This window comes from Trachemys scripta, chromosome 5 (genome assembly GCF_013100865.1).
Source record: "Trachemys scripta elegans isolate TJP31775 chromosome 5, CAS_Tse_1.0, whole genome shotgun sequence".
NCBI classification, from domain to species: domain Eukaryota; kingdom Metazoa; phylum Chordata; order Testudines; family Emydidae; genus Trachemys; species Trachemys scripta.
The window spans coordinates 135,781,949-135,797,429 of record NC_048302.1 but is presented as its reverse complement, the minus strand read 5'-3'; the positions used below and the strand labels follow the sequence as shown (position 1 = coordinate 135,797,429).

General features: G+C 42.3%; 1 protein-coding gene across 5 annotated transcripts in view; it reads right to left on the bottom strand.

Annotated features, from left to right (window-relative positions):
* Positions 1-15,481, bottom strand: part of EXOC6B (exocyst complex component 6B) — a 374,729-nt gene that overhangs the window by 162,974 nt on the left and 196,274 nt on the right. For all 5 annotated transcript variants that reach the window (XM_034770772.1, XM_034770773.1, XM_034770774.1 and 2 more), the window contains exons 15-17: positions 13,404-13,515; positions 7,413-7,547; positions 5,601-5,780 (exon numbers count right to left, since the gene is read on the bottom strand). In XM_034770772.1, the coding sequence (XP_034626663.1) occupies positions 5,601-5,780; positions 7,413-7,547; positions 13,404-13,515 (427 nt within the window). The remainder of the gene's footprint in view (positions 1-5,600; positions 5,781-7,412; positions 7,548-13,403; positions 13,516-15,481) is intronic.

Here is a 15,481-nt window from a genome sequence, read left to right as displayed (position 1 = left end):
CATCTTCCTTGACCAAAGCAGTCAAGGCTATGCTTACAATAAAACTCAGATTTGTCCTGTATTTACTTCCATGCACTGTTTTCCTTCTTTCAATATGTGATGGAGGAAATGTTTCATCTACTAAAGCAACATAGGAAACCATTTTCTTTACAAGAAAAATCTACCTCTCTTTTAAAGTTCTTGCTACAAAACATGTGAACTGCCAGGATGACTGCGTTTATTTGCAACTGCAAAGAGATGTCGATACAGCTAATGGGGCACTGGACAAAGCATCCCATGCAAAGAATCCATAGAGTTTACACAGTTACAGCTGAAATCTGTGTTCACCATCTGGCAAAAATAAACGCACAGGAAAAGACTCCCTGTGCAAAGAGTTCATGCTGAATTGCTTGAGACTGGAGAGATTACAGTTGTAGGATTGCTGAAAGATTACTTCCCTTTCCCAGGTCACTGTCACCTCTTGGCCTCAGCCGATTACCTTCCAAAGGAGGTTATCAAGATACAAGACTAACAGAGGATTAAAGGAAATTTAAAATAAAAACAAAACACACCCCTTTCCCCAACTCCCCTCCCCGCCCCCTAGCAAAAAAACATCCTTGCTTTGTTAACCTGACAGCTCATTGTAGGTGTTGACACAACCCTCCATCTTTGAAAGGCTTAAAGTCAACAAATCAGTGTGTTTGGAGTAGCCTTGTCAATGCGATTTACATTAGCTTGTCTAACAAGAAATAAAAACAACCATCAGCCATCTTGGACAAAAGGCTTTTTCATTCATTCTCTTTAAAGCGTTTTGCACAAAATATGAATCTATTTAAACTGTGGCCCTGTGCTCTCTAAAGAGCAGGGAAGCCACCTTTTTCTTTTAGCAAAGCATTTTATTTAAACTTTTACAGAAGGCGAGTACACTACCTTACCAACAGTGAGGCAGGCAGCATATGGTAAGTTACTTGCACTTGGTAATTCGGAAAGGAAAAGGCCTCAGGGCCAAACGTTCGCTGTGCTTTTATTTCCAATAACTTATTATTTGTTTTGAGCTGTTTAGTGCACTTAGCAGACCATTTTTAAATTGTGGCTCTAAACCACCATGAAAGTTCTGTGCTGTGGTGTTATGTGCCAGAGTCTCGATGGCTTAACCATGAACTCTTCACCCTGCAACATGTGCTAGAGACATGCTGGTGGGTCCTGGCTCCAATTTGCAGCCCTGCATTTGCCATCTTCCCAAACTAGCAGAAAGTTAGGAAGAAATGCAAATATGTCCTTCCCTACACAGCCCTGTCCGTCCTAGCCATCAATACACTAATCAATGCTATAAAAATTCATATCTAAAGCCAAAATGCTGTCAAAGGATGAGAGCAAAAAACCTAACAGAATCCAGGGAATTCAGAATTTAAGGAAATTGCCATTTTCCTTAGAAATACCTGCTGCTCTCACCCAATCTTGAGAGATGATGACTCAGTAGAAACTACAATAGACACTTCCCTCCCATCATCCCCTATGAAGTCCAAGCTGACACTGTAGAATTGAAACTGGAAAATACAACTCCCATTTGATTGTATGAGAACAAAGGAGACTTTCAAAGTTCTTTTTAAATTCTACTAACTTGTAATACTTTGGGTCAATATTAAAATTTTACAACTTACAACTATCGTGAAAGTTTAGGGTCTCTTGTGGATTCAAATCGGAATTGCATGACCAAAGCCCAGCTCTCAGACCAAAATTTACCCTGCGTATTGTTCAGAGTTACCACTTTAATTTTTTCAACAAACTTGGGGCACCCAGGTTCTGCAAGTAAATCTGATCTGCTGGATACTTAGAGCCCTGACTCTGCAGGGACTTCTATACACAGGAACAGTCCTATTTAAGACAACGGAACTACTCACATGCATGAAGTTAAGCAAGTAAATAGGTCTTTGCAGGACCAGGGCTTTGTCTCAAGGTTATACTTCAGGTCTGGTCCTTTTTGTATAGCCTTGGCAAAATTCTGCATGCCCAGGGTGAATTTCTTTGATCAGCAAGCAAAACATTACACACTTTTATTTAGGATCATCATGATGAAAGGCAGGCAAGTTGCTTTTGAGTGTGGGCTGGTAAATTTTCATGACAATTTTCAAGGCTACTTTAATGCTTACCATTTAACCTGTCTCTTACTATTAGTCATTTCCAGAGACTTATGTTGATTTTTCTTCTAGTGAATTTGAAAAGTTAAAAAAATTGGTGGAGAATATTGGTGATATTTTTAATTGTGTGAATTCAGTAACTGTGAAAGGTGCCTGATCAACAACTCTGGGAAACAAAGTAACCACAGAACAGGAGCAAGATGGCCAGGGAAAGGGGGCTCTTCCCTCAACATGTCTCAACCCTGTTTTGCAGGGCCATTTCTAGCAGTAAGAGGATAGTTCACTCTCCATGGCCCACTCAATCTTTTACCTCTTATTAAACAGCTAAAAGTGTGCAGTCATGGTGGTAATTTGGGGGGAAGGAGGGAAATCGAGACTGCAAACTCTCTTCACACAATGCACCAACACTCATCCCATGCAGGGCCGGCTCCAGGCACCAGCACAGTAAGCAGGTGCTTCGGGCGGCCAATGGAAAGGGGTGGCATGTCTGGCTCTTCGGCGGCAATTCGGCAGCGGGTCCCTCAGTCCCTCTCAGAGGGAAGGACCTACCGCCAAATTGCCACCGAAGAATGAAGCGACAGCGGTACAGCTGCCGCCAATCGCAGCTTTTTTGTTTGTTTTTTTTACGCAGCTTGGGGCGGCAAAAACGCTGGAGCCGGCCTTGATCCCCTGGTAGTAATACTCTGTTATTAATGACTTGGTCTGGATTCAAACCAACAAGCTAGAGGTGAAAGGCTCTATTATTCCTTTAGCAATACTCTCATATATACCTATAATTCATCTTTTTTATTTAGTTGTTTTCTCTTTCATCCATATTCTTCTACAAAGTACATACTGCTTTTGTATTGCTTCTACGTACTGCTTTTATATTGTTAGACTTGGGATTTCTTTTGTGCATAAGGGTTGACGTTTTATTTGAAAACAATAAAAAATACACTTAGAAACAAAGCAAAATTATGGGATCAACCAGGAAAACCCAACAAGAACGGGCGAGAAAAGAGAGACTTAAGTGTATTTAAGGATTTAAAAAAACAAACAAACCAGGATGTATACAATGTCACATTTCTCCCTGACTTTAACATAGGCTACAAGTCACAGAGGAACCCTTGAACAGCTTAGAATGAGGGCACATTCACACTGTTCTTGTAAAGAACATAGCTTTGAAATATTAAAAATTCCACACCCACCTCCCTCTACAAACTATTTAAGCTAGATGTGCAGCATTACAAATCACACTTTTAGATCTGATTAACTATCTCCCATACTTCCATAGGGCAGCTGTGAGGATTCATTTTTGTATGATGCTTTGAGGATAAGGTGCTACATATGTGCTGGCTCAATGCTGTTAACTTGTTACTTGGCATCCTTACTATTAGGAAAGGCAGAGTGACTTTTTAAGCAGTTGGGTAGTTTTCCATATCTTAGCTTGATAGAGAGGTTGCTTCTACCCTCCTCAATCTTTTTTTGGAGTAAGCAGATTCCCTCCCTATTCCCAAAACAATTTTGATTAATTTGAAAAGGAAACAATGTTTTAAGGAAGATAAATCACTCCAGGTCCATCTCATAAATCACTATGGGCATGTCTTTCCTTCTTCACAGCCCCACGTTAGCCATGCTTAATGCTTCGGTGAAAAGATACCCTGTCAATCAGGTCTACAGCAAGACAACACAGAAGCTGAGGATGAACAAAGAGGGAGTTTCTCTCCTTATTGGAGGAGGCGTGTGTGAAAGGGTTGAAGGGGAAGGGGTATGTTGCAATGATTTTGTGGGCACTTAAGTATTTAATTTCCCAAATAAATATTCATTTGGATTCCTACAAAAACATGCCTCTTCTTTCATCCCAGGTGCTCATGCATTAAAAACACCAATAAAGCATCCAGGATAAACTGAGAAAGTATGAATTCTTCTTACTTTTTACTGTACCATCTCTACCTAGCAAAAACTTACTACTAAATTACTCCGCAAGTTCAAGCAGTAGAGGTGTGTGCTATGGGGCTGAAGGTCCAGATTTAAAACCTGATGACAACCCATGGTAGAGGTCACTGTAGTTATATCCAGATCCCTAGTAAGACAACATCTAGTAGTTAAAGAAACCAATCTTTGGAGCCAGCAATCCCCAAATTCTAAGCCTGGTTCTGACACAAGTTCCTGTCTGGCCACTGACATGTCACTTCCCTATCTGCGCTGCAATATGGGATGGAGTCATTTTGAAAACATAGGTGACCCAAAAGGAAGAGATGGGTGAAAACGCTCCAATCTCTCTCCACCACAGCCCAATCTCTCCTGCAAAAGTTAGTTGCGATGCTTAACATTCCCCCTTCTCACCTCATTCACAGTGGTGTCTTCAAATCTGATTAACTGGAACAAATCCTTCTCACCATGCCTCTGGCTGTTTCTCCATCCCTAGGAATCAGAACTAATTCCTTTCCAGCTGTCAAATCTTCTAGACACCACAACAAGGACCCTTATGGGATCCAAGATGCTGTAGGCGGAGGATTTCAAAAAGGTACCACTAAGGCTTTGGCTTTAATATTGGCTAAATGACACTGACGAGTGGTCTAAAACCTTTGTAGTAGATCAGTCAGAGAGATGAACAAGCAGGATGAAGCTAAGACAGACAGAACTACAAATGCTTAAGAGTCGGTCTTTTTAGTCTATATCACAGCTGATGAAATTTAACAAACTATGCGCCCAAATGCCACTGAGTTTGGCAGCTACCAGAGTGAATGATAAGTAGTAAAATGAAAGAGTGAAAAGATGTAACCATATGTAATAGAAATACATTTTTCAATGGTTTTGACATTTCAAAGTTCTACTGATGGAAAATATTAACAGGGACAAATCCATAGGACCCAAAATAAATTTTAACAAGGAGTTCTTTGTGGATAAGTGAAAATGCCTGATTACTAAGTTTACTTTACTATATAGGATATTATACTCTAGCAGGTCAATAACAGAATTCAATGGATAACGGGATGTTTTCTCTAGAAATAAGTAAATGCAGGTGTATTGTAAACAGAGAAAAAGCTACTCTCTTCTATTTGATGCAGAGCTATATTTTGAACTGGTGACATTATGAGCACATTGTTACAAAATATGCAACTGAAAAACTCAAAGGCAAAATATATTCTCAAACGTGGTACCTTTTCTAAAATAGTCACTTAACACTGATTAAAATAAAACTATACCCCAGTTATTTAAAATCAAATTTAAACGGAGTACCTCGTTAATTATATCCCTTACCGTATTTTTTAAATCAACAGCTCTGTATGTTTCTCTCAGGCTTTAAGGAGCGGTTTTGGGAGCTCCCTGAGGGAGCCTGACTTCTGATAACACTTGAAATGCCTTATTTGAAAAATCAGTTCTGTTCATGACAACAGCACAATGCATCATTTCCACTACACTGCAGAGGTAAAGTTCTACAGTGGCATCAGAACCCCCAGGCACTCCCAGTTTTCAAAGAAAGAGACCACTGTCACTTACAGGTAGGTGTGTGAACACCGCAAAGGTGCTGCGCAGGAAAGCAATGAGATCTACCAGGTAATCGCTGGCTTTGCTGCCCGGTTCAGCGGCCATCCAGTCGTAATCTGCCAGCTGCAAAAACTGGTCTATCTTCTGGTTCAGATTAGTGTAAATCTCTTCCTCTGCAGCATGGCGGGCATCCTGGGAAACAAGAGAAGACTCCTTACAATGGGATGGGGATGAAATTGGCCCACTTAGTGTACAGAGCATGCAGTGCTGTGCCCCGGTTCAACTCACTCTACATTACTAAGGTAACAAGATGTGGTGTCACATTCGTGGTTTGTTCTTCATTGGCTTCCCTTTTTTGTCCTACATGCTGTGTAGATCTTCCTTTTTTCTACCAGTCTCGCTGATAATGTTTTTGCATTCTCCCATTAGTGGCTCTGTTCCCTTTTCTAACTGGGTAACAATGCTATTTACTTGCAAGTCAAAGCAGGAATGTGGGCTTGATTTCAGCCTCTTAAGTGCACAGAAAAATAGTAATTTCTGAATACACCACATAGTCCTTCCAGTTATTACCTGCATCTAGCAAGAGGTTTCTATCCACAAGGAAATATTATTCTGGGACAGTCATGTAGAGAAATGCATTAGCAGAACTTATGCTCAGTAGTTATACCTAGGTTATTTATATTGAATGTTGGTCTGGATGAGAACTGGTTCAAAGTTCAGCTCTGGAACAGGCTTCCATGGGAGGTTATGGAATCCCCATCATTGGAGGTTTTTAAGAACAGGTTGGACAAACACCTGTCAGGGACGGTTGAAGTTTATTTGGTCCTGTCTCAGCGGAGGGGGCTGGACTCAAGGACTTCCCAGGGTCCCTTTCAGCCTGACATTTCTATGATTTCTATGATGGCTACAGTCGTCTTATAGCCTAAAAATTTCAAGTGTGTAAACTTATGGCCAAGAGAGCTGTCAAGCAAACAACTGCTCTCAAGCATAAATGCAGAAAGCTGGGATCTAAGAGAATGTTGGCTTGAAATTCGGTGGACATGGTCAAATTAGCTCAGCTGCCTCCATGGCTGACATACTGTAGGAAAGCCAAACCCAGCAGTGTTCTCCAGACTGCCGCTGCTTTCCAGTATGAATGAAAAAACGGCAATGATGTTGTCTTCCCTGTACTACTACCCTATTGATATTAGTTCACCATTTCACAGAGAAAGCCCGGGCCTGGGTAGCTTTGCTCTTTGGGAAAAAGTCACTTATCTGTAATTTGTGTTCTCAAAAGTTAACCCATCCATGTATTTTTGGTGAGGTAGTATACTTCCTACCATTTGCTTGTCTGAGGGACTGTTCGCTAGGGGCACTAGGGGCTGATAAAATGCCTTAATAGTGGCAAACACTTGTTGAGGATTTAGTTTGGCAGCTTTAGAATGCTACGGCAAAAAGAAATTTGTGTAGGTCACATGCACTGGGTGCACAAAGTGAGGAAAAACTCCAGCCTACCTTTTGGAACGTTATATAGGTGACTAATCTGGAAGTGACTCATTTGTTATTGTTTTCCTTGCTGCTTTGTTACTGTAGGGTTGATGATAAATACTAAATTGCTGACGACGGGCTTTTTTGTTTTTAAAGAAAGCAGTATTCAAATAATTTGAAAAACAACACATATTGAAAGGATTGCACAGATTTTATAAAATAAAAAAGATTAGTGTGGACGTTTCCAAACACATTTCACAGCACAAGATTATTTGTGGAGCATGCACAACTCACAAATGGTGTATCTACAGTCAGACATAATCCACAAAACACCCCAGGTCACTATGATTTTCTCACCTTGAAGGTGGTAGTGCCATAGAGTTTGGTAGTATGGACAGTCTCCGGGAGTACGTTGGTGATATTGGTTATGAATTCTTCTAGGAACTTGCAGGATTTCTCCAAATGGGTCGTATTTATAATAATCTGCACAAGCTGGGAAGGCAAGGAGATATGTCAAGTGTGGCTTGTGTTTTTAAAGTAAGGGGTATGTCAGATTAATGGATGCCATAACCAGGGTGAGCTGTAGTCACGCTGACACTGCACAAACATACTGTACCCCGCTAAAGGCTAAAAAAATATTGTCCTGTTTTAACATATGAAATTTAAATAAAAACTCACACTTGAGAAAATAATTTAGCATGACTTTTGCTAATACCACAAAAGACTATAATGAATTTTATAAACTCATTGTTCATTTTAGTACCGTTCAAATACTATTCAAATACAAAGAGTTACAAAAGATAACATATTTCTGGTCTGACATGGGATCTGTTAATAAACCCTAAATACCCTGTATTCTTGAGCGATAGCTCACAAAAATCATACAGTGGCATTTAGATATGAAGCCACAGATGGTTTGGTGATAACTATGAACTGATAAAATGCCTTAGCAAAAGACCAAGCACTGCAAGTTTAGGGCAAAATGACCTTGCTTTTGCCTCTGATTCATTCACAGATAATTATTTAACTTCGCAAATAACTTATTTAGTTCCTTATTCACATTCACTTCTCAGGCTGGAGCCCGGTCTTCTTGCAAATTGCCTCCCATATTTCAGATGCGATATCAGCAATAATGGAAAGGTTCCAAGAACTTGCCATTTAACCCTGATGTCCCATTAAAATATCTTCTGGGACATTTGTGCTATTTTGTTGGAATATTAGAATTCCAAAGTGACATATTCGAGATAAAAGGAAGTGGATTTAGGACACCAGGAGAGAGTGTGTGCACTTTACTAAATTTAGAACATTGACCTATAAGTATTCAAGATCATTTGCTTTCAAGCGCCAATGATTCAGAAATAGGCAAAGTCATATCTGACAGGGTGCTACTCCCTCTCTCCCTTTGCCCACACAATACTTCTTAATTAGGTTATAATAATTGATTTTTACAATTCAAATCACACAAACCTTCACACCAAGTTTCAGTAATACCAACTAGGCTGAACAGATGTGCAAAAATGAGCAATTTCAATTCCTCTTGTTTATTACCCAGGCTTCAAGCATTGGTGTATAGGCAAGTAAATAACTTCTCATCACGTCCCTTGATGACTTAACTAATTTTAGTCTCATTAACTTGATTTTATTCCAAGTGAGTTCCAGTTTGTTCCCCCTTTTTATCTTCCCATTTTGTTGTTACTTTAACACCCTCTTGATTAGTCTAGCCAGCCTGAGCCCTAGAAGATCGATTCCCCTTTTACGGAGATGGAAGAGGGCATCCAAACTGTATAACTCATTCTCTCCATAGAAAAGTGGACCAATGTTCCACAAAATCAGATCCCTCTAATTTTTTACCTCTTACCTAGCAAGCAGTTCACATCCAGAATCTTCTGCCTTGTGTCTTCCTTTGTTTATGGGACAGGAAGGATCTCAGAGAAGAGCTCTTGGACAGTCTTCTCCTTCCACATCCTTCTGAGTTCTTGGAAGTCATCTACTATCTGTGAGGTATCCTGCCATGTAGTGTCATTAGTGCCAATATTCACCATCGCCAGTGAATATTAGTGCCCATCGTCTTCAGAAGCTTACCCAATTTTAGTCACATCTTGGCTCCTGAAAGACCGCACACCATACCATTGTCCATCTGGGTCTTGCAGAAAACATTCTATTCTTTCATAGTACAGAATCCCAAACAAGGATTGTCTGTCCTCACTGGACGGTTGGAGATCTCTTTGTGGGCAAGTTTGATTGTCTTGTGGGTTGGGCTGAGCAGCCATCCTCACGTACATCCCGTCTGCTTACCATTCCATTCAGCCAGCTGGATCTTCAGAGATATTTTCTGCAGATTCCACACGGAGGACCTTCTAATGATTGGATTCTTCTAGCTCTGCAGAATTCCTCATAGTCCTCTTCCCTCTGGTAATCACAATCTGCCCATCCTCATCTGCTTCCAGACATGCAGAATGCTCCCTGTCTCTCTTGCCTCGAGTGCTTATGAAGTGGCAAGCTTATGCTCTAGTTTCCACACACACTGGTTCCTTGATAGTCCATTCCTTTCTTCCTTGAATCTGTAGTGGTGAGGCTTTTCAAATCTGGTTGTCCAAATTAAACAAATGATAGCTCTTTTCTCCCGCTCTTGTAATCCCTTGTGTCCCTGCTATGCATTTGCTTAATCCCGCTCTTTACTGATAATGGCTGCCCCATGGCCCTTTGTCTCTTGGTGGGAGATCAAAGCACACAGGGTTTTAATTGGTGATGCACAAATCAACAAGAAGGGGGGGGGGTGAGGTTCATTGTCTCCAATGCAGTCTGGTTAGTATTTATATGGTATGTCAAAGTGATGAGACATCTCAATTTACCAGGCTCAGTCCCACAGGCCTCCACCACGTTCCTACAAAAACCACTTCTATAAACTGACCTGCTACTTACCTTACATTAACTGTGGTCCTTTGAGATATTTTGTCGGTGTGGATCCCTCTTATGGTGCACATACACTTCAGGCATGCAAGATCGGAATCTTTTGACTAGCACTGTCCACTGGGGCTGTGATTGTGTCCTGCATGTCCTCGTGCCCCCTCACCCAAGGGCATGTAAGTAGAGTGGCCCTGACCATCTCTCAGATTCATTGCTAATTCAAAATCCCAGAGAGCTGGATAATGAAGGCGATGGGATGGAGAGTGGCTGTGGAATCCACCTGGGTGAAACACCTTGGAGACCTACAGTTACCATTATGTAAATGACCTTTCTTTCAGATTCCTTTCAGAAGCAGTAGAAACACTCCACAGGCTAGTTCAAATCACCCAGAATTCCAAACGGGGACCCTGAGCCATTCATCTCAACCATATGTGGAGGGTGGGGGACTCTTTCCAGAACCATCTGCTTTGAATCTAGGTGTTTTAGCCGGGTCTCTATAGCAGATTGGGGGACATCTGTAATCAGGGTCACTGTGGGAGGAGTGCAGAATATTTCTTTGCAGACAATCTTGGGGCCTTGTCCAACAGTCCAGAAAAGCTAGTACAGTAGTCCGTGACACGAGATAAGTGTGCTTATGACGTTTGCTTGATTGGAAAACAGACCCCAGGCAGCTCTTGAGAAGGCAGAGGCAAAGTCTGGCAAAAGTACAGGATGCCACATGACCTAATAGTTTGATGTTTGCACTGTAGGTCTCTGTGTAAGCTCGAAAGCGTCTCTCTTTCACCAACACAAGTTGGCCCAATAAAAGATATTACCTCATTCACCTTGTCTCTCAGAGATTCTTGCTGCTGTTGTAGGGTTTCCCCCAAGGTTGGATATTAGGGATGTGATGATCTGAAACCTGTCTAGATGGAGATATGCCTCCAGCTTGGAATCAAGAAGAGCCCCTATACATTCTATGGACAGAAGTGAGGGATGACCCAAATAGCCCGAGAGAACCTGCTTTAATATGGAAATATAACCCCTTCTGACTGCACACCTCTAGTTGTCACCTACCACCCCCCGCTGGCACCCATATGGGGTATCATTAAACAATTACAACCCACTCTCGATAGGGACCACATCCTGAAAGAAATCTTTCCTGGATCTCTTCTTCTGGCCTTCAAACAATCCACCAACTTCTCCAAGTTCACCATCAGAAGCAAGCTCCCCACAGACCAGGATACGCCAACTCAAAGCAGCACCAGACACTGCCAGAACAGATGCAAAACCTGCAGATATATCACCACTGCTTCAATGATCAACACCCCGCCACAACTCACCTTTCAAGATCCATGGATTCTACACATTCCTATCACCACACACGGTGTACCTCAACCAGTACACAAAATGCCCTATCACCTGTGGTTGAACACTTTTCACAAAGCAAACACTATATCTGACCTCATCAGTCCTCATCCTTCAAGGAAACCTGTCTGGAAGATGATGCGGTGGTGGGTATTAATAGGAGAGGAGGGAGCTGTCTTATGGAAGGAACTAGAGATTTACTCTTAGAAGCTGCACTTCAGCTAAGTGCCTAAGTCACTTTTGAAAACGGGACTTTGCTCCTAAGTGACCTGGGAGGTTTTGGAAATTTTACTCAATCTGTGTGTCCCTCAGACACATTTTGAGAAACAGCGTAAAGCCTCAGAGATCCCCAGATGAAAAATGCAATGCACTATCATTTTATAAACACCGGCCAATATTTGTCCTACATAAGAATGAGCGTCAGGGTGAAGAACAGAGAAATAGTTTTGAGACAGAGCTAATGTCTTTTCCTCCTTTATCCGGACTAGAATGGGGCGGGGGGAGTTACCCATTTAGACCAGAGTAGAAAAAAGGGGAAATTTGCTACCCAAACTGTATGTTGATAAGTGGTATGGAGCAGGAGGGTGACGCCAGCCTTAATATGAAAAAAGTGCCAAAGCAAAACACCGTAGGCAGGCAGCTCCTGCCAAATTAGACCTTTATTTTAAATTGGAGTCATTAAGTCTGAACTGTCGTGACCTGTAGGCATTTCCTGTGGAATCCCACTTCAGCTTCCAGAGGAGCAGTGCCAATGCAGCTGAACAAACCCTCCACCACAGCACTCTCTCAACCCCATTATTTTCTTCTGCTGGCATCACCTTTCCTATGCCTCAGAGTGGAACACACACCATATGTCAAGCTCGTCTCTAAGCGGGGGGTAAGCAGCCTGGAGGGCCTCCCGTGGTAAGTTAACCAGTCAGCTATTAAGCGCTGTTCACAAAGTCACATGAATCAAATTGCTATTGTTTAAAAATATACTCGCAACAGAGGACGATTTTTTCCGCTGCATAGGGTAGGGCATAGCTCTACATTCCTCATTCCCAAGGACACCCTGGGGGGTAGGAGAGGAGGAAAATGCCCCCAAAGATCAGAGACGCTCTCCTGTGCTGGAGGGCAACAAGGCAAGGGTGAATCCCAGTTGTAAAACTGAGCGCACATATAGGGATAAACCAGTTCTGATGTGATGAAATTCCCCTAGATGCACCCCCATCTTGGATGTATAATTGTTCCCAAAACACAAGAAAGGTTTTCACAGCAAAGTCAGCCGCGGATTTCTTAGAGTAAATGAGTGTTAGTCAGGTCTCACGTCACAATTCACATACAGTTACATCAATTAAATACAGATCTATTTTATTTAATAGTCCTTGGATAGTAGAACCCGGAGGCCGCACTAGGATTCATTAGCCTAAGCACAGTCCAAAGACTTGTACGTGTCTCAATTAGTTTATCATCTACTCACATTAAACTGATTTAATATTGGAGTTGACGCACATTTATAGAAAAGTCAGACACTAATCACGTGTACACCAGCATAAAATCGCTGACTCACAAACATTTTGTAACTGCCATAAACCTCAACTTTCCTCCAGTTTGGGAAGTTATTTCTAAATATCTGGAAAGAAACGCGCTCTAGGGGGAAAGAGACCGCCTTTTATACTCCATGTTTGTCTGGCATTTAGCGCAATGCTGCCCAATTCACTCACTGGAGTTCTGACTTGCGGCTGTAATACAAATAATAGTCATTTGTTTTACCTTATTTACATTTTTCATTCCCGTAACAAGGAATGTAATAGCCAGCATATAAATGTGTTCTAGAATTATAAATATTCAAGGAATACAGGCCATAAAATGATAGACAATGACAACTGAGAAAGCAGCAGAGAAATTCCTCTCTGACCATAAAGCACTTACTAATTATTACAGCAATGCTAAGCAGCTCCCCATTGTTCTTAGCGAACCTAACGTTACGATAAAGGTCCCATTGCTGTGTTTTAAAGACGTGTCCTAGAAAGCTGAAATGGAACCACAAACATTAGCTGACGGGACGCAGTCTCCTGCCATGACGAGTTTTTCTCGGGGAACTGAGCTCCTTACCTCTGTCAGCCCTGTGTTTCTCCTCTTAATAACAGTCTGCAAACAATTGCTCAGCATTCGAGTCAGCAGCAAGTTGGTTGATTTTCGAATCATGTCGTCAACCTCCGTGGAGCTGAAAAACAAAAAGTTCAAAAATTAATTTGCACAATGCTTTAAAGCAGGGGGAAAATCCAAGGCCCTCGGCGCCACAGCATCCGAGCACCTCACAATCTTTACCCTCACAACACCCCCTGTGAGGTAGAGAAGTGCTGTTATCACCACTGTACAGGTGAGGCAGACACAGATTAAGAGACTTGTCTAATGTCACATCGGGAGTCTGTGGAAGAGCAAGGAATTTAATTCAAGTCTCCTGAATCCCAGGCTAGCACCCTCTTGCCTGGACCGACCACCCTCGCACTTCAGCACCTAATTGGCAAGGGTGCGGATTACCCCCAGTGGGTATTTAGCACTCCTTGGAACTCATGCCCACCCCTTCAATAGTGCCGTGTGTGTGTGTATATATTTATACTATAGGTATTATGTTTTGTGAAGTATCAGAGGGGCAGCCGTGTTAGTCTGAATCTGTAAAAAGCAACAGAGGGTCCTGTGGCACCTTTAAGACTAACAGAAGTATTGGGAGCATAAGCTTTCGTGGGTAAGAACCTCACTTCTTCAGACTTGCATCTGAAGAAGTGATGTTCTTACCCACGAAAGCTTATGTTTTGTGAAGCTTCTTAATTCCTGGATAAGTATTAATATAAATAAAAACAGATTCCCCCCCCCCCCAATGCTTTCTACTGTCCTTGTTTTTCATGCAATCATGTCATACAAGTAACAACATGCCAGCACTGTGCATTTCCACAGGTGGTTAGGAGAATCTCCCTAGAACTGGTTCTCCTCCTGTTGGGATCAATGCTTCCTTTCCACGCCCAAGTAAAGCAAGGTAGAGTAAACCTCCTGAGAAAGCTGCAGGTGAAAGGGAGACCGTGGCGACGCAGAAATGCTTCCCCCTGCCCAAGACTGCGATCTGAGGAGAAGCGGTGGAGAGTTAACATTGCTGGAGGCAATATTACCTATCCTTTGTGTACTCTGCAGAGCCAGGGAGCACAGCAGGTGACAGCAATTGACAGAACAGCGGCTGATTGTGCCATGGTGGGAAAAGGAGGAGTCCAGGAGAGTGGGGAGCTAGAGTCCCTCCACCCAGCTACCCCCCCTCAACAGAGCTGGTTGCTGGGATTCCCAACAATCCCCACCCTCCACTGTCTGCTTGAGCCCTGTCAGTCCCATAGACAGAGGGGCAATAAGGGAACATGTGCTGCCTCTATTGCTCCAACAGCACTGCAGAAATCTTTCCATTTCTTTAACCCGCTCATTAAAGAGACATCCAGCCTCCATGCTGCAGCAGCCTTTCAATATCTGCAGTGCATGCAGTTCTCCATTATTCCCAATATCCGCATTTTACCTAAACTTGCACCAAAGCGATCGATGCCAGGTCTGTGCTGGACAGAAGTACATTTGTTTCTAAAACAACGGACTTTGTATGGGTCAAGAAACAGAGTGATAGGGCCCGATTTTCAAAGCTGGCCATGAACAAACCGCATACACAGAATTAGGGGTAGCCGTGTTAGTCTGTATCTACAGAATTGGGTGTGCCTAAACTTACATGTACTAATATCTGATATGCTTGTGCAAGTCAGGTCTTTTCACACACACACACAGACCTGATTTGCAAGCATAACAGGGTATATATGTAACACACTGGAAAAGTGCATGGTGCACCCACCTGCAGTGGCTGGCCTGCTAGAAGAGAACAGCCTATTACTGCTAACTGGCTGTTCTCTATCCTTTAGTTCAAGTGATAGAGATCTTTGGTGCTGTAGGTCCCCTGTTCAAACCTTGCTGATTATCTATGATGGGATTGGAGGGGTCATTATACACACACACAATGCTTACCTTGAAAAATCTGGCCCATATATTTTTCCTGAACCAGACCCACTTATAATTAATACAACCCCATTATAACTCATAACATTGATGACGCCCATTCACTTTAATGGTGTCAGAATGCTTTGGGCTTTATTTTTAAGTGGGTGTTTTCA